At 41.7% G+C, this 26,475-nt stretch overlaps 1 protein-coding gene across 2 annotated transcripts in view; it reads right to left on the bottom strand.

Moving 5' to 3' along the window:
* The window catches only part of ttll7 (tubulin tyrosine ligase-like family, member 7), a 142,592-nt gene that overhangs the window by 58,766 nt on the left and 57,351 nt on the right, over positions 1 to 26,475 (bottom strand). For both annotated transcript variants that reach the window (XM_014215640.2, XM_045687265.1), the window contains exons 4-8: positions 26,322 to 26,443; positions 14,954 to 15,021; positions 14,633 to 14,791; positions 6,440 to 6,662; positions 5,671 to 5,835 (exon numbers count right to left, since the gene is read on the bottom strand). In XM_014215640.2, the coding sequence (XP_014071115.2) occupies positions 5,671 to 5,835; positions 6,440 to 6,662; positions 14,633 to 14,791; positions 14,954 to 15,021; positions 26,322 to 26,443 (737 nt within the window). The remainder of the gene's footprint in view (positions 1 to 5,670; positions 5,836 to 6,439; positions 6,663 to 14,632; positions 14,792 to 14,953; positions 15,022 to 26,321; positions 26,444 to 26,475) is intronic.

Genomic DNA, 26,475 nt, shown 5'->3' with positions numbered 1-26,475 from the left:
GCATTTCTTTGGGGGGCCGCACAGCCCTCCATGTGCTCGCCAGAGGTAGCCTGACTGCCATTAGGTACCGAGATGAGATCCTCAGACCCCTTGTGAGACCATATGCTGGTGCGGTTGGCCCTGGGTTCCTCCTAATGCAAGACAATGCTAGACCTCATGTGGCTGGAGTGTGTCAGCAGTTCCTGCAAGAGGAAGGCATTGATGCTATGGACTGGCCCGCCCGTTCCCCAGACCTGAATCCAATTGAGCACATCTGTGACATCATGTCTCGCTCCATCCGCCAACGCCACGTTGCACCACAGACTGTCCAGGAGTTGGCGGATGCTTTAGTCCAGGTCTGGGAGGAGATCCCTCAGGAGACCATCCGCCACCTCATCAGGAGCATGCCCAGGCGTTGTAGGGAGGTCATACACACACATACACACATATATACATACATACATACATACATACACACACACACACACACATATATATAATATATATACAGTGAGGGGAAAAAGTATTTGATCCCCTGCTGATTTTGTACGTTTGCCTACTGACAAAGAAATTATCAGTCTTTTAATGGTAGGTTTATTTGAACAGTGAGAGACAGAATAACAACAACAAAATCCAGAAAAACACATGTCAAAAATGTTATAAATTGATTTGCATTTTAATGAGGAAAATAATTATTTGACCCCCTCTCAATCAGAAAGATTTCTGGCTCCCAGGTGTCTTTTATACAAGTAACGAGCTGAGATTAGGAGCACACTCTTAAAGGGAGTGCTCCTAATCTCAGTTTATTACCTGTATAAAAGACACCTGTCCACAGAAGCAATCAATCAATCAGATTCCAAACTCTCCACCATGGCCAAGACCAAAGAGCTCTCCAAGGATGTCAGGGACAAGATTGTAGACCTACACAAGGCTGGAATGGGCTACAAGACCATCGCCAAGCAGCGATGTGGATGTATTTCAAGGCCTACCTTCAAACCCAGTGAATCTTTGCTTGACATCATGGGATAATCTAAAGAAATCAGCCAAGACCTCAGAAAAAAAAACTGTCTGGTTCATCCTTGGGAGCAAATTCCAAACGCCTGAAGGTACCACATTCAATTGTACAAACAAATAGTACGCAAGTATAAACACTGTGGGACCATGCAACCATCATACCGCTCAGGAAGGAGACGCGTTCTGTCTCCTAGAGATGAACGTACTTTGGTGCGAAAAGTGCATATCAATCCCAGAACAACAGCAAAGGACCTTGTGAAGATGCTGGAGGAAACAGGTACAAAAGTATCTATATCCACAGTAAAGCGAGTCCTATATCGACATAACCTGAAAGGCCGCTCAGCAAGAAAGAAGCCACTGCTCCAAAACCGCCATAAAAAAGCCAGACTAGTTTGCAACTGCACATGGGGACAAAGATCATACTTTTTGGAGAAATGTCCTCTGTTCTGATGAAACAAAAATAGAACTGTTTGGCCATAATGACCACTGTTATGTTTGGAGGAAAAAGGGGGAGGCTTGCAAGCCGAAGAACACCATCCCAACCGTGAAGCACGGGGGTGGAAGCATCATGTTGTGGGGGTGCTTTGTTGCAGGAGGGATGGTGCACTTCACAAAATAGATGGCATCGTAATGGAGAAAAATTATGTGGATATATTGAAGCAACATCTCAAGACATCAGTCAGGATGTTAAAGCTTGGTCGCAAATGGGTCTTCCAAATAGACAATGACCCCAAGCATACTTCCAAAATTGTGGCAAAATGGCTTAAGGACAACAAAGTCAAGGTATTGGAGTGGCCATCACAAAGCCCTGACCTCAATCCTATAGAAAATTTGTGGGCAGAACTGAAAAACCTGACTCAGTTACACCAGCTCTCTCAGGAGGAATGGACCAAAATTCACCCAACTTATTATAGGAAGCTTGTGGAAGGCTACCGAAACATTTGACCCAAGTTAAACAATTTAAAGGCAATGCTCCCAAATACTAATTGAGTGTATGTAAACTTCTGACCCACTGGGAATGGGATGAAAGAAATAAAAGTTGAAATAAATCATTCTCTCTACTATTATTCTGACATTTCACGTGTGTGTGTGTGTGTGTGTGTGTGTGTGTGTGTGTGTGTGTGTGTGTGAGAGACCCGTTTCAAGAAGCTAGGAGTAAGTCGCACGTCACAAGTTGACAGGAGAGGCGTCTGAAAGTTTATTTTGATCAAAATGCATTTTTTGGCAGAAATGCCTTCTGGAACGTGAACTTTTATGTGCCTTAATAACAAACTTGTACACCATCTGTCTATACGAATACAATTGTTAAATTACAAGCCTAGTTAGTTTAGCCACAGAAAAATACAGGACCCTTCCTGCTACCCATGATTGGCTGAGATAATGGATGGGCTAAATAAAACATGTTCCTCATCAATCTACACACAACATCCCATAATAACAAAGCGAAAACAGGTTTTTAGAAATGTTAGCAAATTTAAACAAATAAAAAAAACAAATACCTTATTTACATAAGTATTCAGTCCCTTTGCTTGGACACTCAAAATTGAACTCAGGTGCATCCTGTTCCAATAATCATCCTTCAGATTTTTCTACAACTTGATTGGCATCAACCTGTGGACATAATTTGGAAAGGCACACACCTGTCTAAATAAGGTCCCACAGTTGACAATACATGTCAGAGCAAAACCAAGCCATGAGGTCGAAGGAATTGTCCATTGGGGGAGAAGGGCCTTGGTACGGGAGATGACCAAGAACCTGATGGTCAATCTGACAGAGCTACAAAGTTCCTCTGTGGAGATAGGAGAATCTTCCAGAAGGACAAACATCTCCGCAGCACTCCACCAATCAGGCCTTTATGGTCAAGTGGCCAGACGGAAGCCACTCCTCATTAAAAGGCACATGACAGCCCGCTTGGAGTTTGCCAAAGGGCACCTAAAGACTCTCAGACCATGAGAAGCAAGATTCTCTGGTCTGATAAAACCAAGATTGAACTCTTTGGCCTGGCACCATCCTTACGGTGAAATATGCTGGTGGCAGCCTCATGCTGTGGGGATGTATTTCAGCGGCAGGGACTGGAAGACTAGTCAGGATCGAGGGAAAGATGGACGGCGCAAAATACTGAGAGATCCTTGATGAAAACCTGCTCCAGAGTGCACAGGATCTCAGACTGGGGTGAAGGTTCACCTTCCAACAGGACAACGACCCAAAGTATACAGCCAAGACAACACAGGAGTGGCTTTGGGACATGTCTCTGAATGTTCTTGAGTGGCCCAGCCAGAGCCCGGACTTGAACCCGATGGAAATGGAAAAATAGGAAAAAAACAATTTAATATGTTTTAGAATAAGGCTGTAACGTAACAAATTGTGGAAAAAGTTAAGGGGTTTGAAAACTTTCCGAATGCACTGTACATTCTGAAGTTAATATAGGATTTGACCTGAAGATGTTAAGAAGAGATAGATGAGAGAGGCAGTGCAGAAAGTGAGCGGAGAAACGGGGGATCGAACCGCTGCCTCCAGCGGCATATGTTGTCCAGGGGCGGCAGCACTAGACCAGCCCCGGCACGATTGTTCAGGTCAAATCTTCCGGTCAAATCCTATAGTAACTTCAGAATCCAGCGTATAACTCAAACATTTGTATACATGATGCATTTATGTCAACGAGAGAATTACACAAAAATGTAAATGACATGCACATTTCTCAAGCTTGAATCCTGCCTTTTTAATAGCATCTCTGTCCTTGACAGGGAGTGAAAGAGATTTGAAATGGTCAGATTTATAGCTATATGAAGGATGGTTGAAAGGAAGCAGGCAGTGAGAATACAGTATGTGAATTGCAGTGTGAAGAGCTATTAGGTAGTAGGTGGCAGAACAGAGTAAAGTCTCTAGAAGAGAACAAAGAGCGCGGCCAGTGTCTTGCTGAGCCCGTGTACCGAGGATAAAGTAACTAACTAGCCGATACGGTGTACATATTAGGACAGAAACACAGGTTGAGTTAGAGTCCTAGTGACTTACTATTACACAACATCTATGGACATGTGTCTGTCCAAATATGGGCACCATAAACGGAGGGTACACAGAGGACACAGTAACTAACTAGCTGATACAGTTTCAATTTTAGGACAGACGCACCCCTCCATGGAGTCACTGGAAGTCCTATGACACAACTTCCGTGGATATGTGACTGTCCTAATGTAGTTGATATGGTAGGTTCAATCAGTAAAGCTGGTAATGGATGGTTCACTTTACTTAATTCAGTAAGCACAATATAATTCACATTGCTTCCTCTTCTATGGGCACAGCAGGAATTTATATCTGATGTTGACAATGTTCTCATCAACAGCACAGCATCATGTCACTACAGAGGGAAGGAGAGTGAGGTAAAGAGGATCAAGAGGGAGAAGTGGAGGGATGAAACGTCTAAAGCGGAGGTGTCAGCAGAACAGACTGACAGAAAAAAGTAAGCGTTTTGGGGAGAGATGAGAGAGCAAGAGGTTACGAGAGGTGATACATGAAAACGTTGGACACAACAACAGCGGGGTGCCGAGAGGAGAGATGGATAGAGTAAGGGTGTGTCCCAATAATATCTCCTTTCTCCTGAATTGTGCACTCGTTCTTTACTACCAACAAATTTGAAAGCATTGGATTGGTGTATGCACCAGTCATTTCCTTTCAAATCCTTATAGGAAAGTGAACAATTATAAACCTGGAGAAAGGAGAGATATTACGGACACACCGATTGTTATGAAGACAAGGATTACAGGGTAAATTGGCAGCCATGAGTTTAAATAAGGCCTCCTATTTGGAGAAAATGGGGATGAGAGATTAAGAAGTAAGTAAAGACAGAAGTAAAAGTTTTCAAAGCTAGGGGATGTTGGAGGTTAGAGGAGATAATATGAGGCAGGAATTCAAGAGGGAGAAAAGGTGTTTGATTTGAGGGTGAGAAACAAACAATGAGATTGAAAAGGGATGAAGGCTGATAGAATGAAAATAAAAATGGAGGACTGAGGGGTATACAGTGGAGAGATGATTAAATCAAATCAAATTGTATTAGTCACATGAGCCGAATACAACAGGTGTAGACCTTACAGTGAAATGATTACTTACAAGCCCCTAACCAACAACGCAGTTTAAATAATACAAATAAGAAATAAAAGGAACAAGTAGTTAAAGAGCAGCAGTAAAATAACAATAGCGAATCTTAATACAGGGGGTACCGGTAAGAAGTCAATGTGTGGGGGCACCGGTTAGTCGAGGTAATATGTACATGTAGGTAGAGTTATTAAAGTGACTACATGTATGCATAGATAATAACAGATTACAGGAGGAGTTGAGGAACAGCTGCACCAAGCGAGATTTAAGAGAGAGAACGCAAACCATACGAACATCCCGATTCAGACAAGATGGAAGATACTGGAGAAAGGTGTTTGGATGGCCAAACCGCAAGCAGAACGAGTACGTGAGACTTCCAAGAGACGCCTCCAATTGTTTTGTTTCGCCCATCCAAAAGCCAAACAAGCCAAACAAGCAAGTTGAATCCCTGTCATAACAAAAGTCTTCAAACCTTGGCCGAAACTGGAATGGTACGCGGATGCTCAGTGTGTGTGTGTGTGTGTGTGTGTGTGTGTGTGTGTGTGTGTGTGTGTGTGTGTGTGTGTGTGTACCTGTGCTCACACTTACGGAAACATCGCCCCAGAACTTGGCCACGTCGTAATCGTTCATGCGCAGGAACTCAGTGAACCAACCAATGGACCTCTTGCTGCCTTTGTCTGCCGTCTCGTCCCTCTCGAAGTTCTCGTTGTGTTTGTTGACGGAGTAGTTTGTTAGATGCATGTACAGCTGGCTCTGTGGAGAGAGTAGGGGGTTTAATGAATGATTGAATCGTTTCAAATCCCTAGTTCAGTATGTATCAAGCGTTTCAGAGTAGAAGTGCTGATCTAGGATCAGATCCCCTCTGTCCATCTAAATCATATTCATTGTGATCTAAATAGCCAAACTGATCCTAAATATTGACCCATACGGGCCCGGGTCAGAGTTAACAAAATGTTTGTCACATTTCTCTAGTTCTTACTCACTCCTTTTGCTTTTATTTGTTTAATCCTGCATATTGTTACAAATACAGTATGTCCTATATTTTTTGTCTCTTTTTATGTTTTGTTCATAAAGCCAATGATAAAAGTATATTGACAAAAAAAAACTTTGGTACTAAGACCAATGTCATTTGTAGTTGGGCAGTATCTCAAACAAGAAGACAAGACATCCCTGCCTACATGGCAGTAATAACATGGTCACTATATTCCCTGATACAGTAACAGGCTGGCATTCATGGGCTGCATCGGATAATGGCACCATATGCCCTTTATAGTGTGTGTATTTCCGTAAGTGTGTGTGTATGTATGTGCATCCCCGTGTGTGTATGTGCATCCCCGTGTGTGTATTTCACACTCACCAGGTTGGCCTCGTTGGGCGTGTGGTATTTCTCTGTGCCCATCCTGACGAGGCCGTCATTGTAGAGGAAGATGCGTAGAGGGTCACAGGACGTTACAAGGATGTAGATCCGGAGGTCAAACTTGTAGCCCTCCATTAAGAACGGTTTGTCTAGGTACTCCTGCACTATGAAGTGGTCTTGAGCTTGAGCCGGTAGCTTCTCACAGTTTCGTATCAAGGAGATCCTGACAGAAGAACAACAACATAAGGACTTTGTCTCTAACTACTTTTATTGACGTAGCTTCAAATCCTCAAGTGTATTGAGAATTTGGAAACAGAAAATATGCTCTATATGATTGAGTACAAAGAAAAGGTAAGGCCAAATCTTTCTCACTAATGCTCCGGTTTACAAGTGCTCTACACAAATATACAAACACATAAAGTCCTACGAATAACTTAAATGAAAGCCTGTATGAGCACTAGTGCAGCATCTGGAGAGGATTGTAAGATTTACATTTCTGGTCAAAGCAAACAGTCCAAAAGCGAAAAACTCCATCCTTGGGAGCAGTAAACGACATCAAATGCTGTTCCATGGCCTCTGACTATGTGCAGGTTAATAGAAAAGGAAATGCTTGTCCATTTCAACCTCTACTTTAATTGATTTGCTTTGGTCTCTTGTCACTGGCACTCAGGGATTATTGTATGCAGGCTGCAGTTCCCCCCGGTTAGCCTGACTTGTGGCCATTGAACAGCCATCCCTAAGAAAACTTGGTCCAGGATAAAACATATCACCATCACTCAGAGCTAAATTGGTTACATACTGGTGCATTCCCCCCCCCCCTTTTTGTTTCATGGGAGTAGACCAGACATTGGATAACTATACTTTTAAATATGCTTTGTGGAAAGTATATAATTTTTTCCTATACTATTCAAATCTATCTGACATTATATCATATTTGATCTACATGATACATTTATATCTTAACATTTTGTAAATGTTCATTCTCCTGGATGTCCATTGCCCCTGGTGTAGATAATCAAGTCAAACCAATCAACCAATGATATTTTGTACAGATAACTATAAATAAGTTGTGACTCTCAACTACTCTATGACTCTTTCAACATGCCACTGAAAAGGTTGAAAGCTGCAATTGATTTTATGACACCTGAAAATACTGCAGAGAAATTAAAAGCCCTTTCCAAACATTGCAAACAGAAAGCTGGAAGCTTAGCAAAAACAACTTTTAACCTCTTTGCTCATCTTGTTACAAACATACCCTATACCATCTTTATAGAGATAGTTTACTCAGTATACAAACAAACATGATTTTCCATCGACCTTGGCTGTAATTCATTCAAGAAGGCAGTTTTTTGGATATTTTGTTTCCTTTCCACAGTTAATAGACAAATGTTGTTACTGTTAGCATTCTTAGTAGCAATTAACATGAACCTGTTCTTGTGCCTGTGTAATAACACTTTAATTACTTTTGGAACATTTTATTAGCATGCTGTTAAATAATACTTTGGTAATTGCATTTTAATTGCATAGCAATGAGCTGAGTTTTTGCAACTACTGTACATCAGAGGAATAGTGACTTGTATGTATTATTATGCAATCATAAAGCAATTCCAAAGTCCTATGTAACAACAATGTTATTATTGTAGTAATCACGAAGTTCCTACACCTGTATAAGAACTTGATGTCAAGTGTTACTAAATTACCTTGTCTCAACATATGAAAATATATAATTTTTAAACTGCAAAAGTGGTTTACTCTAATGTTGAGATGATTCCACGACCCTCAGGTATTTAATTCTAGACTATATATTAAGATTCATATATGATAGCCCTCCAAACTATGTGGTCATGATCATATATTTAGACTAATTCAACTGCTTGTTGTGGTTTTTGGTTCTTCAGCAAATATTTGGCAGCCATCAATAAGTATTTGTTTTGTTTTCAACTAACTTGCATATTTTCAAATACCTTCAAATATTATTTGGTTTTCTGAGAGGTATTTAAAATATTTTGTAATATTATTTGTTTTTCTGAGACCTGTATTTGAATATCATAGAAAATAATAACCTTTGCTTGAAACTCTAGATTCGACTACCTTGAGTATTTGAAAAGTTGGTATTTTCAAATAAACTACAAAATAAAACTATTTTCTGGGTAGACAGAAGCTTTGGCCTGGATGGAGGCTGTAGGACCTTATAGGGAGGTATGGAGGCACTAAGCCACAACAGGAAAATGAGGAAACCATGTATTTACAAGGTTTTCTAATGTTGTCCTGATCACATCCAAGGGAATAGAGGTATGGTATAGGCTAGGGCTGAACCCATTTAGTAAACTGGTCGATTGTTTGGTCGATAGGCTGTTGGTCGACCAACATTTCTTTAGTTGAGCAGTTTATACAGTACCAGTCAAAAGTTTGGGCACACCTACTCATTCCAGGGTTTTTCTTTATTTTTACTATTTTCTACATTGTAGAATAATAGTGAAGACATCAAAACTATGAAATAACACATATGGAAACATGCAGTAACCAAAGAAGTGTTAAACAAATCAAAATATATTTTATATTTGAGATTCTTCGAAGTAGCCACTCTTTGCCTTGATGACAGCTTTGCACACTCTTGGCATTCTCTCAACCAGCTTCACCTGGAATGCTTTTCCAACAGTCTTGAAGGAGTTCCCACATATGCTGAGCACTTGTTGGCTGCTTTTCCTTCACTCTGCGGTCCAACTCATCCCAAACCATCTCAATTGGGTTGAGGTCAGGTGCTTGTGGAGGCCAGGTCAACTGATGCAGCACTCCATCACTCTCCTTCTTGGTCAAATAGCCCTTACACAGGCTGGAGGTGTGTTGGGTCATTGTCCTGTTGAAAAACAAATGATTGTGGGACTAAGTGCTAACCAAATGGGATGGCGTATCGCTGCAGAATGCTGTGGAAGCCATGCTGGTTAAGTGTGCCTTGAATTCTAAATAGAGTGGAGATGATCTCTAAATGGAGATCATCCATTTACCTACTCTGCGTTTCACAAAAAGACACGGTGGTTGGAACCAAAAATCTCATCAGACCAAAGGACAGATTTCCACCGGTCTAATGGCCATTGCTCGTGTCTTGGCCCAAGCAAATCTCCTCTTCTTATTGGTGTCCTTTAGTAGCGGTTTCTTTGCAGCAATTTGACCATGATGGCCTGATTCACATAGTCTCCTCTGAACAGTTGATGTTGAGATGCATCTGTTACTTCAACTCTGTGAAGCATTTATTTGGGCTGCAATTTCTGAGAAAAGTAACACTAATGAACTTATCCTCTGCAGCGGAGGTAACTCTGGGTCTTCCTTTCCTGTGGCGGTCCTCATGAGAGCCAGTTTCATCATAGCGCTTTGTGGTTTTTGCTACTGCACTTGAAGAAACTTTCAAAGTTCTTGAAATTTTCCAGATTGATTGTCCTTCGTGTTGTAAAGTAATGATGGACTGTCGTTTCTCTTTGCTTATTTGAGCTGTTCTTGCCATAATATGGACTTGGTCTTTTACCAAATAGGGCTATCTTCTGTATACCACCCTTACCTTGTCACAACACAACTGATTGACTCAAACACATTAAGAAGGAAAGAAATTGCACAAATTAACTTTTAACAAGGCACACCTGTTAATTCAAAAGCATTCCAGTTGACTACCTCATGAAGCTGGTTGAGAGAATGCCAAGAGTGTGCAAAGCTGTCATTAAGGCAAAAGGTGGCTACTTTGAAGAATCTCAAATATAAAATATATTTTGATTTGTTTAACACTTCTTTGGTTACTGCATGTTTCCATATGTGTTATTTCATAGTTTTGATGTCTTCACTATTATTCTACAATGTAGAAAATAGTAAAAATAAAGAAAAAGCCTGGAATGAGTAGGTGTGTCCACATTTTTGACTGGTACTGTATATTCTTTCTAAAGTTTCATGGTGTACAAGACACCTGCCTGATTCTCACCTGGCTGAGTGGACTAATCCATTGTGGAGGCCGTGGGGATGGCACAGTCCACCACCCTAAGACATGTGCTACTGAAATTGGATATGGTTCTTACATAAGAAAAATGGTGCAACACTAATAAAAAAACATTATTTCATAACAAATGCACTTTCTCCTACATCGGATAGAGGTTGCTGTCCGCGGTTCTGAAACATCAGTGTGCTGTTGAATTGGCGCCTTTTCCTAGACAATGTAGATACAGTATGTGCATAATAGCAAAGTTACCCAGCATATAGGTGTTGAGAACAATGGGTCGGAGGCAGCAGTTGAGTTAGGAGACGAGAAAACAGCCCTTGCCATAATTGTCTAACTTTATTAAGACTATAGTTAACAGCCTAACTGTTAAATGTGCCTGGCTTTACAAATCCTCCATGTACAGTAAGGAAATCAGTCAATTGAAAAAAATGAATTAGGCTCTAATCTATGGATTTCACATGACTGGGCAGGGACGCACCCACTGGGGAGCCAGGCCAAACCAATCAGAATTAGTTTTTCCCCACAAAAGGGCTTTATTACAAAACATTTTGATACAACAGTAGCCAGCATGGGGAGAAGTCTGTCTATAATAAAGTGCTGCTCTGCATTCTTAACAGTACTATCAACAAGGCAGGTCCTACAGGCCCTACTTTTGTCGCACATGGACTACTGTTCAGAGGGACTTAGGAAAATTGCAATTGGCTCACAACAAGGCAGCACAGCTGGCCCTTGGATGTACACAGAGATCTAACATGAATAATATGCATGTCAATCTCGCCTGGCTCAAAGTGGAGGAGAGATTGACTTCATCATTACTTGTATTTGTGAGAGGTATTGACATGTTGAATGCACCGAGCTGTCTGTTTGAACTACTGGCACACAGCTTGGACACACATAGCCCACAAGACATGCCACTAGAGGTCTCTTCACAGTCCCCAAGTCCAGAAAAGACTATGGGAGGTGCACAGAACTACATAGAGCCATTGCTACATGGACCTCTATTTCACATCAAGTAACTCATGCCAGCAGTAAAATTACATGTAAAAACAGATTAAAATACACCTTATGGAACCACGGGGACTGTGAAGCAACACAAACATAGACACATGCATACAAACACATGATAACATACGCATTCCACACACATGTACAGATGGATTTTGTGTTGTAGATATGTGGTAGTAGAGTAGGGGCCTGAGGGCACACACCTAATATGTTGTGAAATCTGTTATGAATGTTGTGTAATGTTTTTAAATGTTTAACTGCCTTAATGTTGCTGGACCCCAGGAAGAGTAGCTGCTACCTTGGCAGGAACTAATGGGGATCCCTAATAAATACAAATACAAATTACACACAGAAATACTCCTCAGTTAAATCAGCTGTCGAGGTGGTTGGTCTTCAGGTGAATAAGCTGGATGTGGAAGTCATATCAAATAACATTTTATTGGTCACATATACATGGTTAGCTAATGTTAGTTAATGCGAGTGTAGCGAAATGCTTGTGCTTCTAGTTCCGACAGTGCAGTAATATCTAACAAGTAATCTAACAATTTCACAACAACTACCTTATACACACAAGTGTAAAGGGATGAATAAGAATATGTACATATAAATATATGGATGAGCGATGGCCGTGCGGCATAGGCAAGATGCAGTAGATTGTATAGAGTACAGTATATACAGTTGAAGTCGGAAGTTTACATACACTTAGGTTGGAGTCATTAAAACTCGTTTTTCAACCACTCCACAAATTTCTTGATAACAAACTATAGTTTTGGCAAGTCGGTTAGGACATCTACTTTGTGCATGACACAAGTCATTTTTCCAACAATTGTTTACAGACTTATTTCACTTATAATAATTCGCTGTATCACAATTCCAGTGGGTCAGAAGTTTACATACACTAAGTTGACTGTGCCTTTAAACAGCTTGGAAAATTCCAGAAAATTATGTCATGGCTTTAGAAGCTTCTGATAGGCTAATTGACATCATTTGAGTCAATTGGAGGTGTACCTGTGGATGTATTTGAAAGCCTAACTTCAAACTCAGTGCCTCTTTGCTTGACATCATGGGAAAATCAAAAGAAATCAGTCAAAACCTCAGAAAATAAATTGCATAACTCCACAAGTCTGGTTCATCCTTGGGAGCAATTTCCAAACGCCTGAAGGTATCACGCTCATCTGTACAAACAATAGTATGCAAGTATAAACACCATGGGACCATGCAGCCGTCATACCGCTCAGGAACGAGACGCGTATTGTCTCCTAGAGATGAACACACTTTGGTGCGAAAAGTGCAAATCAATCCCAGAACAACAGCAAAGGACCGTGTGAAGATGCTGGAGGAAACAGGTACAAAAGTATCTATATCCACAGTAAAATCAGTCCTATATCGACATAACCTGAAAGGCCGCTCAGTAAGGAAGAAGCCACTGCTCCAAAACCGCCATAAAAAACCCAGACTATGGTTTGCAACTGCACATGAGGACAAAGATCGTAATTTTTGGAGAAATGTCCTCTGGTCTGATGAGTTAAAAATAGTACTGTTCGGCCATAATGACCATCGTTATGTTTGGAGGAAAAAGGGGGAGGCTTGCAAGCCGAACTTTTATTTTCCCCAGGTGCACCTGTGTAATGATCATGCTGTTTAATCAGCTTCTTGATATGCCACACCTGTCAGATGGATGGATTATCTTGGCAAAGGAGAAATGCTCACTAACAGGGATGTAAACAAATTTGTCCACAAAATTTGAGAGAAATAAGCTTTTTGTGTGTATGGAAGATTTCTGGGATCTTTTATTTCAGTTCATGAAACATGGGACCAACACTTTACATTTTGCGTTTAGGTCTGAAGTATGATGAAGATCTGAGAAGTCAGTGGTATAACTTTGATAGAAAGATAGATGATGTGGACAGGGTTAAAAAGTATTTGTAGCCGGAGCGGTTATAGATTAGAGGACATGATTGATGAGCACACATGTCAAGTAATCAAAACCTGGGTTTAATTTGGCACCAGTGGGGATCTTGTGTTTAAGCCCAACACTTTTTAACAAGCTTCGGTTCAGACACAAACAATAACTTCATTTAGTTCTCAGACTGAAAATAAATTACTGGGGAAGATATAACTTAATTTCCTGCGTCACGCTGTGCGTTTCTCAAATCTAAATCTCTCGCATCCCCCTCCAAATGGCCGAGCTAATCTCATCATCTTTCACTTTTGTAATGTGTTGCAATAATTCAGCCGTTGCCGGCTTTTATTTTTTAATAAATAAGGGCTTACTGACTGTAGCATGGGGCCATAAGTATTGCTCATATCCCACAAGGACAAACAGAAATGAGTGTGGGCCAATACACACACAAGTGTTATACGCACTTCAATACCTCCATCTATTGGTGCAAAGTCAAAATACAGCCTAAGCTCCCTTAGAATACTACAAGGCTGAAAAGGCTTCTTTTCAAGCATTTACAATACTACAAACCCTGAAAAACAGCCTATACATTGTCTACATAGTGCTGGAAATAATGCGTACCAAAGGAATCAGATATTTAAAAATAAAAAAGGGTAGCATCGTATGCATACTGTCTGTGCTGTAGCCAACTCTTGTCTTACATCATTGCAATGGTGGGCCATAATACTAGGCTAATACTTTTTTGAAAGACCCTTTGGACTTTGTGATCGACCTGGGCTGTGATAATTTGTGCAGCAACGGAAAACGTTTAAAAACGTTTTACAACAGACAACGAATAGGTACGTTTGTTATTGGAAAAGTCCAGGTACAGTCCCACCTTGTTCCAGGCTGTCTTCTTGCGTTTGGTGCCAAATGATAATGACCCTGCATTTGGCCTAAAATGGCTGCCATTGCCTTCTGAAGGAGAGATAGAAGCAGCCCGGGGCAGCAGGGTCTATTTCTAGTCAGACCCGGTCTCCGTGATGATCTGTGGTGATTCAACAATCACATGCAGGGACCTTCAGGGAATGGACTTGCCAGGGTGCCAGCCGCGTCCTCGCTATCCACTGATTTATGTACGGAAAGTTGATAACGAGGCCTGCTATGAGAATCGCTTTATTCTTTTGACTGAATTATATAATTGAGGCCCTGGCACGTTATTATTTCCAAGCTTATGTCAGGGCCATCTCTCCCCCTATTATCTTTCTCTCAGTCAGTCACTTGTAACGGCCCGTCAATCCATCCTCACCCTCCACCCTTGACCTACCCGTGACCCATGGCTCCGTTGGCAGGCTTGACGATAAACGTCTTCTGCTTGCGTTTCCGCCGCAGCTCCTTCACGTAGTTCTGAAACTGGGTGTACTCGGCGGGGAAGATCCACGTTTTGGGAATAAAGCTGTACTCCTGAGGCTGGCTCTTGATCATTCTGTGTGCAGGGAGAAGAGAAAGGGAGTGGGGACAATAAGAGGAATAAATATCTTCACTGTAAAAATGTTTATATAACAAACCCCAAAGCTTTGTATAATGCTTAGCCAATTACAAACTAGTAACCAACTTAGTGGTGTAAAAGAACAGGAAAAGCACTTACTTGGACATATTCCTTGCCAAACAGTCTTTCCGGCAAATCTCCCCCATCCCAGGGAAATGGTTAATTCTCTACAGAAAAAGACATGCAGACATAATAATGTTTTTGAGGCCATTGCGCCGTTTACCTCCAACTTCGCCCCCAAAATTGTAACATTAAAAGAGAAAACCCTGATGTGAGATTACAATGTTCTGACATTTATGCCCAATTACGGACTCAAAACAAAAGGTGACTGTTAGACATTTCTTAATCTTTATTTGGTTTACCCCATCGTTTTTAATTTAAAACGAAAAAAGACGATCAATCTTTACTCCAAGGGGCGAGGTAATTGGTTGTGCATCGGAGCTCCGGCAATTGTAGGCAGTGACAGATGAATGAATTGCTTTGAATGTGGGAGAGAGAAAAAAGCCTGGGTTTTCTGTATTCTTTGACCAAATGAGGTTGAACAGGGGTGTTAATTAGGCTCGTATGAACTGCAGCTTGACAGCAAACTTTCTAAGTAAATCACAGAACGAGAGAAAGAAGGAATGAAGAAAATAAACACGAACACGTGTGTGAAAGGAATCTGTGATTATACATACGAGACAGATGTAATTAGGTGCTCTGAGATTTGGAAGAAATCTCACAATTAGGCTGAAAGCTGTGCATGTGAGAGGCATCATGAGTGAAAATCAAAACCGTTTGTTCAGGGATTCCTTTTATTCTCCTTTTTTTCTGTTGTAAGCTTATGAGACTATTGCATCTGAAAGTCGAATCATTCTAGCTATGCAAAGTATGTCGTGATACTTCCAATTGCCACAGAGAGACATGTTGAGCATATACCCTACAGAAGTAATGTTCAACCAGTTTTGTTCCAACCTACACTTCCTGTATCTTCACTTAGCTAATCCTAATTCCCTTTGACTCTGCAGTGCTTTAATCGACCATTACTGTCCGGGGTAATCAAATAGCTGATTCCGAAGATGGATGGCTAGCACATGGCGCTAGCTGAGGAGGTCAAGTTCACACAGCAGTGAGAGCTCAAATGCAGTTGGGGCCATTTTCAAAGGAACACAAAGAACTTGACTGAGCATCACTGTTGACGTCTCAGTTATTTTCGAGAGAGAGAGAGAGCTTCTGTCTCCAACGAAGGACCTAGAGCAGTGCCTAGATCTCCTGCACAGATTCTGTCAGACTTAGGCCCTGACAGTTAATCTCAGGAAGACAAAAATAATGGTGTTCCAAAAAAGGTCCAGTTGCCAGGACCACAAATACAAATTCCACCTAAGACAGTGTTGCCCTAAAGTACACAAAAAACTATACCCCGGCCTTAAACATTAGCACTTCAGGTAACTTCCACAAAGCTGTGAACGATCTGAGAGGCAAAGCAAGAAGGGCCTTCTACGGAAGGAACATAACATTTTGCCAATTAGGATCTGGATAAAAATACTTAAACAGTTATAGAAACCATTTCCCTCTATGGATGTGAGGTCTGGGGTCCACTCACCAACCAAGAATTCACAAAATGGGACAAACACCAAATTGAGACTCTGCATGTAGAAATCTGCAAAAACATCCTCAGTGAACCATGTAAAACAACAAATAATGCATGCAGAGCAGAATTAGGACGTTTCCCACAAATGATCAATCTCCGGAAAATAGAAATTAAATTCTACAAGCACCTAAAAGGAATTCTCAAACCTTCCATAACAAAGCCCTCACCTACAGAGAGATTAGCCTAAATAAGAGTCCCTTCAGACAGCTGGTACTAACACAAACAGACCCCACAGAGCCCCAAGAGAGTATACAGAACATAGCACTATTTGGTAAAAGACCATATTATGGTAAGAACAGCTCAAATAAGCAAAGAAAAATGACAGTCCATCATTACTTTATGACATCAACCATCAAGCGCTATGATGAAACTGGCTCTCATGAGGACTGCCACAGGAAAGGAAGACCCAGAGTTACCTCTGCTGCAGAGGATAAGTTCATTAGATTTAACTGCACCTCAGATTGCAGCCCAAATAAATACTTCACAGAGTTCAAGTAACAGACACATCTCAACATCAACTGTTCAGGAGACTGCGTGAATAAGGCCTTCATGGTCGAATTGCTGCAAAGAAACCACTACTAAAGGACACCAATAAGAAGGAGACTTGCTTGGGCCAAGAAACACGAGCAATGGCCATTAGACCAGTGGAAATCTGTCCTTTAGTCCAAATTTGAGATTTTTGGTTCTTTGTGAGACGCAGAGTGGGTGAACGGATGATCTCCGCATGTGTGGTTCCCACCGTGAAGCATGGAGGAGGTGTGATGGTGCTTTGTTGGTGACACTGTCTGTGATTTATTTAGAAGTCAAGGCACACTTAACCAGCATGGCTACCACTGCATTCTGCCGCGAAACGCCATCCCATCTGATTTGTGCTTAGTGCGACTATTATTTGTTTTCAACAGGACAATGACCCAACACACCTCCAGGCTGTGTAAGGGCTATTTGACCAAGAAGGAGAGTGATGGAGTGCCGCATCAGATGACCTGGCCTCCACAATCACCCGACCTCAACCCAACTGAGATGGTTTGGGATGAGTTGGGCCGCAGAGTGAAGGAAAACCAGCCAACAAGTGCTCAGCATATGTGGGAACTCCTTCAAGACTGATGGAAAAGCATTCCAGGTGAAGCTGGTTGAGAGAATGCCAAGAGTGTGCAAAGCTGTCATCAAGGCAAAACCCTGCTGCACTTTCTAACCTCCTGCCAAATGTATGACCATATTAGAGACACATATTTCCCTCCGATTACACAGACCCACAAAGAATTTGAAAAAGAAAAATCCAATCTTGATAAACTCCCATATCTATTAGATGAAATACCACAGTGTGCCACCACAGTAGCAATATTTGTTACCTGTTGCCACAAGAATAGGGCAACCAGTGGAGCACAAACACTGTTGTAAATACAACCTATATTTATCTCTTTATTTATTTTCCCTTTCATATTTCAACTATTTGCACATTGTTACAATGCTGTACATAGACAATAATATAACATTTGAAATGTTTACTGTTAATTTCTAATTGGTTATTCCCCTTGTTTATTTCTCTTTTGTTTATTGTCTATTTCACTTGCTTTGGCAATGTAAATATATGTTTCCCATGCCAATAAAGCCCATTGAATTGAATTGACGGACATCAGCAAGACAAAGGAGCTGATCGTGGACTACAGATAATGGAGGGCCAAGCACGCCCCCATTCACATCGGCGGGGCTGTAGTGGTGCAGTTTGAGAGCTTCAAGTTCCTCTGTGTCCACATTACTAAGGAATGATCATGGTCCACACACACCAACAGTCATGAAGAGGGCACGACAACACCTCTTCCCCCTTAGGAGACTGGGCCGTCAGATCGTCAAAACGTTCTACAATTCACCATTGAGAGCATTGTGACTATTGAGAGCATCTTAACTGACTGCATCACAGCTTGGTATGGCAACTGCTTGGCATCCGACTGCAACGTGCTACAGAGCGTAGTGCCTACGGCCTAGTAAATCACTGGGGCCGAGCTCCCTGCCATCCAGGTGTCAGAGGAAGGCCCTAAAAAGTCATAGACTGTTCTCTCTGCTACCACACGGCAAGTCTGGAACCAACAGGCTCCTGAACAGCTTCTACCCCCAAGCCATAAGACTGCTAAATAGTTAGATAGTTAACCAATAGATACCCAGACTATCTCCTTTGAACTATTTTGACTCTGATACTGTTTATTATCTATCCTGTTGCCTAGTCACTTTATCCCTACCTATATGTACATATCCACCTCAATTACCTCGTACCCCTGCACAACGACTCGGTACTGGTACCCTGTGTATATAGCCAAGTTATCATTACTCATTGTGTATTTATTCATCTTTTTATAATTTTTCTATTATTACTCCGCATTGTTGGGAAGGGCCAGTGAGTAAGCTTTCACTGTTAGTCTACACCTGCTGTTTACAAAGCATATGACAAATACAATTTGATTTGGAGAGAGCGAGAGAGCGAGAGAGTCTGCCATTATAAAGTGACTGGCACTATGACAGGCTGGCACACTCTTCATGTGATCTGGCTGTTGTACTGGAGGAGCCCGGGGACACAGCAGGGACTCTGACATGCCTTGTCTCCAAACCTCCCCTCCATCTCCTCTTCTCGGGTGCCGAAGCAGAGCAGTGTGTAAGCAGCACTGGGCCGTGGGGGTTGAACCAAGGAAACTAGTTAAAACGAGTTAAAGTAAAAATCAAAGCTTCTTCCTGCTCCCCTCATGGTACACCGGCTGCTGCTGAGGCGCTCACCTTGTCTGACCGTGGCCATTCTCACCTGGTGTGACACGACAGCACTGAAGGGTCATAAAACTATGCAAGCAACAGGGGGCAACTCTGGCTGGTCCCTGGGCTTGACCAAGTGAGGTTGGTCACTTATTAATAGGTAAGCCAATGATGGTCTTAAAGGATTGGAACTACAATTGTTTTACAAGATATGTTGTACAGTGGCAATAAAAAGTATGTGAACCCTTTGGAATTACCTGGATTTCTGCATAAAATGGTCATCAAATTTGATCTGACCTTCATCTAGGTCACAACAATAGACAAACACAGTCTGCTTAAACTAATAACATACAAACAACTACAAGTTTTCATGTCTTTATTGAACACACCGTGTAAACATTCACAGTGCAGGGTAAAAAAAAGTATGTGAACCCTTGGATTTAATAACTGGTTGACCCTCTTTTGGCAGCAATAACCTCAACCAAACGTTTTCTGTAGTTGCGGATCAGACCTGCACAACGGTCAGGAGGGATTTTGGACCATTCCTCTTTACAAAACTGTTTCAGTTCAGCAATATTCTTGTGATGTCTGGTGTGAACCGCTCTCTTGAGGTCATGCCACTGCATCTCAATCGGGTTGAGGTCAGGACTCTGGCTGGGCCACTCCAGAAGGCATATTTTTTTGTTGTTGATTTACTTCTGTGTTTTGGGTCGTTGTCCTGTTGCATCACCCAACTTCTGTTGACCTTCAATTGGCAGACAGATAGCCTTACATTCTGCTGCAGAAAGTATAGATAAACTTGGGAATAAATTTTTCCGTCGATGATAGCAAGATGTCCAGGCCCTGAGGCAGCAAAGCAGACCCAAACCATGATGCTCCCTCCATCATACTTTACAGTTTGGATGAGGTTTTCATGTTGGTGTGCTGTGCCTTTTTTCTCCACACATAGTGTTGTGTGTTCCTTCCTTCCAAACAACTCAACTTTAGTTTAATCTGTCCACAGAATATTTTGCCAGTAGTGCTGTGGAACATCCAGGTGCTGGATGTTTCACAGCAAACTTCAGACATGCAGCAATGGTTTTTTTTGGACAGCAGTGGCTTCTTCCATGGTGTCCTCCCATGAACACCATTCTTGTTTAGTGTTTTACGTATCGTAGACTCGTCAACAGAGATGTTAGCATGTTTCAGACATTTCTGTAAGTCTTTAGCTGACACTCTAGGATTCTTCTTAACCTTATTGAGCATTCTGCCCTGTGCTCTTGCAGTAATTTTTGCAGGACGGCCACTCCTAGGGAGAGTAGCAACAGTGCTGAACTTTCTCAATTTAGAGATAATTTGTCTTACTGTGGATTGATGAACATCAAGGCTTTTAGAGATACTTTTGTAACCCTTTCCAGCTTTATGCAAGTCAACAATTCTTAATCTTTCGTCTTCTGATATCTATTTTGTCCGAGGCACGGTACACATCAGGCAATGCTTCTTGTGAATATCAAACTCAAATTTTATGAGTGTTTTGTATAACTTTAACCAACATCTCCAATCTCATCTCAATGATTGTACTCCAGGTTAGCTGACTCCTGACTCCAATTAGCTTTTGGAGAAGTCATTAGCCTAGGAGTTCACATACTTTTTCCAACCTACACTGTGAATTTTTAAATTATGTATTTTTCTTGTCTATATTGAATACAATAATATGTGTGTTATTAGTTTAAGTGTGTGTGTGTCTATTGTTGTGACTTAGATGAAGGTCAGATACAATTTTATGACCAATTTATGCAGAAATCCAGGTAATTCCAAAGGGTTCACATACTTTTTCTTGCCATTGTATATAATGACAGTGGGATAAGCAACATTTGTGTGTAAAGGAAGTAGAGCTGTGTGTCACAAGACTCAAGGGTTGCCAGATCTAGCAAAATAATTTAGCCCAATAATCACTCAACCACTTTTTTTTTTTGCCGGAAGAGAGGAGTGCCCACAGTTATCCAGTAGGGGTCTCCATAATGACAATGTAAAATTGCTTCACCTTGTTCTCTGCATTTTTCCATTTGATTGGTAGGACTGGAGAAGTATGTAGCTAACTGTTAGTGCTAACTCTAGCCCTTAGCTTTTCTCAAACTAAGATAAGAGATGTAGGTGTTATTTGGACCTATGATTCATTAGAATATGTTTTTCAAAAGGTTTTCCAAAATGTCCAAAATCTATCCCGATGGGTCCTTGAGGCCTTTGATCAGCATGAGGAAAGACACCTACATATACAATTTCAAGTCTCTAGGGGTGGCGGGTGAGAGTTTTAGTGAGACCGCTTATTTTTTTTCCTTTATTTAACTAGGCAAGTCAGTTAAGAACAAATCCTTATTTTCAATGAGGGCCTAGTGGGTTAACTACCTTGTTCAGGGGCAGAACGACATATTTGTACCTTGTCAGCTCAGGGATTTGATCTTGCAACCTTTCAGTTGCAAGATCCAACGCTCTAACCACTAGGCTACGCTGCCGCCCCAGCACCGCCTATAGGCCAATCAGCACCATTCTTTTTGACCAAGTTACTCATGGCCTCTAGTTTCTGTGTGCCAAATTAGAAATAATGTTACCAATCTACAGAGTAAACCAAACATTAGGAACACCTACACTGAGTTGAACCCTCCCCCTAGGACTGGGCGATATATCAAGTTTTTTTTCTCGATATATTCGACTATGTTTTAGTGCGATATGGAAAATGCCTGTATCGCAAGAATCGAGGTTCTGTTATAATGTTGCAATGTTTTACAAATGCAGCATCTCACTGTCTCTTCTCTATCAGCCCAATGTCGAATCATGTCCCAATTGCGTGACAACACGTGCACAGAGGTTATCCACCAATCACAACCCTAGACAGCCTTTCACAAATTGTAACCACGCCGCAGAAGTGTAGCGGTGTTAAGAGTTCCACCAAAATGGAAAGTGAGGCCTCTCGTGAGGAAATCATCAAATCAAATGTATTTATAAAGCCCTTCTTACATCAGATGATATCTCAAAGTGCTGTACAGAAACCCAGCCTAAAACCCCAAACAGCAAGCAATGCAGGTGTAGAAGCACGGTGGCTAGGAAAAACTCCCTAGAAAGGCCAGAACCTAGGAAGAAACCTAGAGAGGAACCAGGCTATGAGGGGTGGCCAGTCCTCTTCTGGCTGTGCCGGGTAGAGATTATAACAGAACACGTCCAAGATGTTCAAATGTTCATAGATGACCAGCAGGGTCAAATAATAATAATCACAGTGGTTGTCGAGGGTCAGCACATCAGGAGTAAATGTCAGTTGGCTTTTCATAGCATCTCTACTGCTCTCTATCATCCCCAAAAAGGACAGCAATGTTTTTTCAGTAATATGGAAGTGGTTCGGGTTTAAGAGGTCTGATGTTCAGCAAATGAATGTCCTGTGTAAAACGTGTTGAAAGACAATTGCTACGAAAAGCAGCAGGACAACCAACCTCTCCCATCACCTGCAACTGAAACATGCGGTGGAATGGGAGGAATGCGTGAGACTACGCAATGCCGATTCCAGTCGCTCGCTTCCCAAAACGTCTGCTAAAAGACAAACTACCATAGCTGCATCCTTTTCAAACTTAATCCCTTATGACAAGAAAAGTTTGAGGTGGAAGAAGATAACGGATGCAGTGACCTATTACATAGCGAAAGATATGGTCCCAATCTTTACAGGAGAAAAGCCAGGCTTTAAAAAGCTGCTACGTACAGTTGATCACAAATATCAGCTGCCAAGCCGCAAGTATTTCACGGAAGAAGCCCTGCCGCGATTATATACTGCTACCCGCAAAAGAGTCGCAGAGAAGCTGGCTAGTGTTTCCTATTTTTCCACCACAGTCGATCTACGGTCGAGCAGAACGTCAGAGCCATACCTAAGTTTTACAGTCCACTACATAAATGAAGACTGGAAATTGCAAAATGTCTGCCTCCAGACGTCTTACTTCCCCAATGATCATACGGGTAAAGTAATAGCCCAGCGTCTAAAAGACTCTCTGGCATCGTGGAAGATGAGCGAAGACCGACAGGTGTGCATGACAACTGACAGCGGGAGCAACATGATAAAAGCATTGGTGTTGGTTTGACAGGTCAACTGAATGCTGTACTTGTGACATTATTGAACATGCTGCCATTCTTAGAATCCTTTCTTTCTTCAGTATTTTCAGAGAATGGTGGGAAAGACCCTGAGTTGACCGTGCCATTGGGTTGTGCAAGAAGGTGGTCAGTATCTTTTCCTTCAGCTGGAAGAAGAGGATAGACTTGTTTCTAGCACAGACTGAGCTCAGTCTACACACTCACCAGCTCATCATAGAGTCCCCAACCAGGTGGGGGTCAAGACAGAAGATGATAGAACGAATACTGGAACAGGAAAAGGCCATAGCCCGAGTCCTGAGCTCAGAGAAAAAAAGCAGGCACCTGGTGCCCAACTATCAGGATATTGATGTGTTGGAGTCAGTGAACAAAGCCATTGGCCCACTACAGGAATTCACTGACACGCTGTCTGGGGAGAACTATGTCAGCGTCTCATACCTCAAGCCTGTGCTAAACCTGTTCAACAGCAGCCTCCTGTAGCCAGAGGAAGGTGAGGGCACGCTCACAAAGAAAACCAAGAGTGCCACACTACAGTATCTCAACGACAAGTACGAAGATCCTTTCACAGTTGAACTCCTTGATATGGCCTCGCTGGTGGATCCCTGGTTCAGGACAACATATATAGCAGATGACAAGATTGAGAGCATCAAACAAAGAGCTGTTTTGGAGCTGAAGTCTCTGCTAGCTGAGGAAAGCACACGTCACCCTGGCACAACTGTGCACCAAGAAGAAGAAAGTGAATCTGTGTCTAAGAAGGGCAAGAAAACACTTGTAAGCTTCTTCAAGAAGACAGTGCTGTCTGGCCCACAGTCAGAAGAGGACAACATAAAAAACTGAGTTGTCAAGTTACTTGATGATGTCCCCTGACACAGACCCAGACAAAGACCCACTTGAGTGGTGGAGGCTCCATGAGGCCAACTTCCCAAGACTGAGTAAGCTTGCTAAAAAAGTGCATTCCTGCTATAAGTGCCCCTTCAGAGGTCTTTAGCACAGGTGGGAACATTGTGACATGTCACAGGGCATGCCTCAAGCCAGAGTCATTAGACAGGCTTGTGTTCCTTGCCAGAAACTTGTGAAGAACAAAGTAAAGGAAGACATTTTGTTTGACAGAATATTTATTATTTGATTTATTATTGTGCAAATTCTTCTTAGGGATACATGTTTTCATTCTTAATTTTTTATTTGATTTGCATACAATGATGATGTTTTGCACAAATAGGCCTTGAGACCTTGTATATTCTTTCATTTTAATAAAGAAAATTCAATTAAGAATTATGTCTTGGCCATTTTTAATTTGTGTAGAGAAAAACAAGAAAAATCGAGATATATATCGTGAATTGTCCAAACCTCTGAAAAAAATGTAGATATTACTTTTAGGCCATATTGACCAGCCCTACCTCCCCCCGCAACTTTTTCCTTAGAACAGCCTCAATTCGTCAGGGCATGGACTCGGCAAGGTATCGAAAGCGTTCCACAGGGATGCTGGCTATTGTTGACTCCAATGCTTCCCACAGTAGTGTTGGCTGGATGTCCTTTGGGTGGTGGAACATTCTTAATACACACAGAAAACTGTTGTGTGGAAAAACCCAGCAGCGTTGTAGTTGTTGACACAAACCAGTGCGTCTGGCACCTACTACCATACCCCATTCAAATGCACTTAAATAGTTTGCCTTGCCCTTTCACCCTCTGAATGGCACACATACACAATCCATGTCTCAGTTGTCTCAAGGCTTAAAAGTCCTTCTTTAACCTGTCTCCTCCCTTTCATCTATACTGATTGAAATGGATTTAACAAGTGACATCAATAAGGGATCATAGCTTTCAATTGGATTTGCCTGGTCAGTCTACGTCATGGAAGAGCAGGTGTTCTTAATGTTTTGTATACTCAGTGTATGCTTGAGTTGTTTGACTATGTCAAGGAAAAAAAACATCTAAGAATAACAATAGGTTTCTCAGCTTTGCTGTGAACCCCTAAATATCGGTGAAGTAAGCAAGAATTTCCTTTCTTTTTTGGCATAAGACCTGATTAATTCTCACTTCAAACATTGTTTTTGTTTTTAATAGGCTAAATTGCACACTCTTAACATGTGTTCTTGCAATTAGTAGTCTATGACATTTCAGGTTTAGATATGATAATTTATCACTAAGTAGCTTGGATGTAGTGATCTACTTTTCAAAGTAACTAAAGTAAGTATTACAGTTTAATGGTAGCATTAGCGCAGCTTAACTTCTTTGAGTGTAAAGTAATTGGTACCTTGGTAAACTATATTTGCAGAGTAGCTTCCACAACACTTGTGTGGTTAGATTGTTGTTCTCACATCACCTGTTGATGTGCGCACTTGCTGCACGCCTCTCACTCATGTGACTCAGCTGCCTGCTGCACCACTTTCTCAACACACACACGCCCCCCTCTGGCCCGTCCCCTCCACTCACTAACTCACTCAGCAACAGCCTGCCTCACTGCCTGATAGTCAGCAGCAGGTCAGTGAAATATATTTATGCTTTTAAATGCCTTGGTGGCTGAGGTGTAATTTAGAAGGGTCCATGGTATCCGGGGTCCTTTGGACGTCCCCACCCCATTGAAGTCAAAATGTAAAATGTTTAAGGTTAGGTTTAGGTAAGGGTTAAGATTAAGGTAGGGACGTCCCAAGGATCCCAGATAGAACTGACCAATTTAGAAGTAGCCCAAAAACCCGCAACTAATACATTTTCACCAGTGGCATCGTTATCAAAGTAGCCCAATTTGACGGGAAAACCACAGACATGGAAACCCTCCGATGTTCTCTGAAAAGTGTTCACCTCTATTGCGTTTGAGGCAAAGATGTACTGCATTATTTTCTAATGAATTCCTCAATACGAATTATACTGCACCCTTCCCCCTTTAGAACTTACTTCACAAACAAACACTTTACTTTAAAGAAAGAAATTCTACCCCACACCATGTGGAAGGTCACAGGCATACCAAGGCAAAGATGTGTCAAACTGTTCCCTACATACCTGGTAGTTCCTGAGATCAGCGATTTTCTCGTGCTGCACAGCCGAGTCGCTCCAGATGAGGTTGGCTGTCTCGTCCTCATCTCGGGTTTTCAGGAAGGCCATTTCATTGATCGCTATCCGAACTGGAAAACATAACATAATTGAATAGTCACTA

This window comes from Salmo salar, chromosome ssa10 (assembly GCF_905237065.1).
Source record: "Salmo salar chromosome ssa10, Ssal_v3.1, whole genome shotgun sequence".
Lineage (NCBI taxonomy): Eukaryota > Metazoa > Chordata > Actinopteri > Salmoniformes > Salmonidae > Salmo > Salmo salar.
The sequence above is the reverse complement of the archived record's forward strand: the minus strand, read 5'-3'. Positions and strand labels throughout refer to the sequence as shown.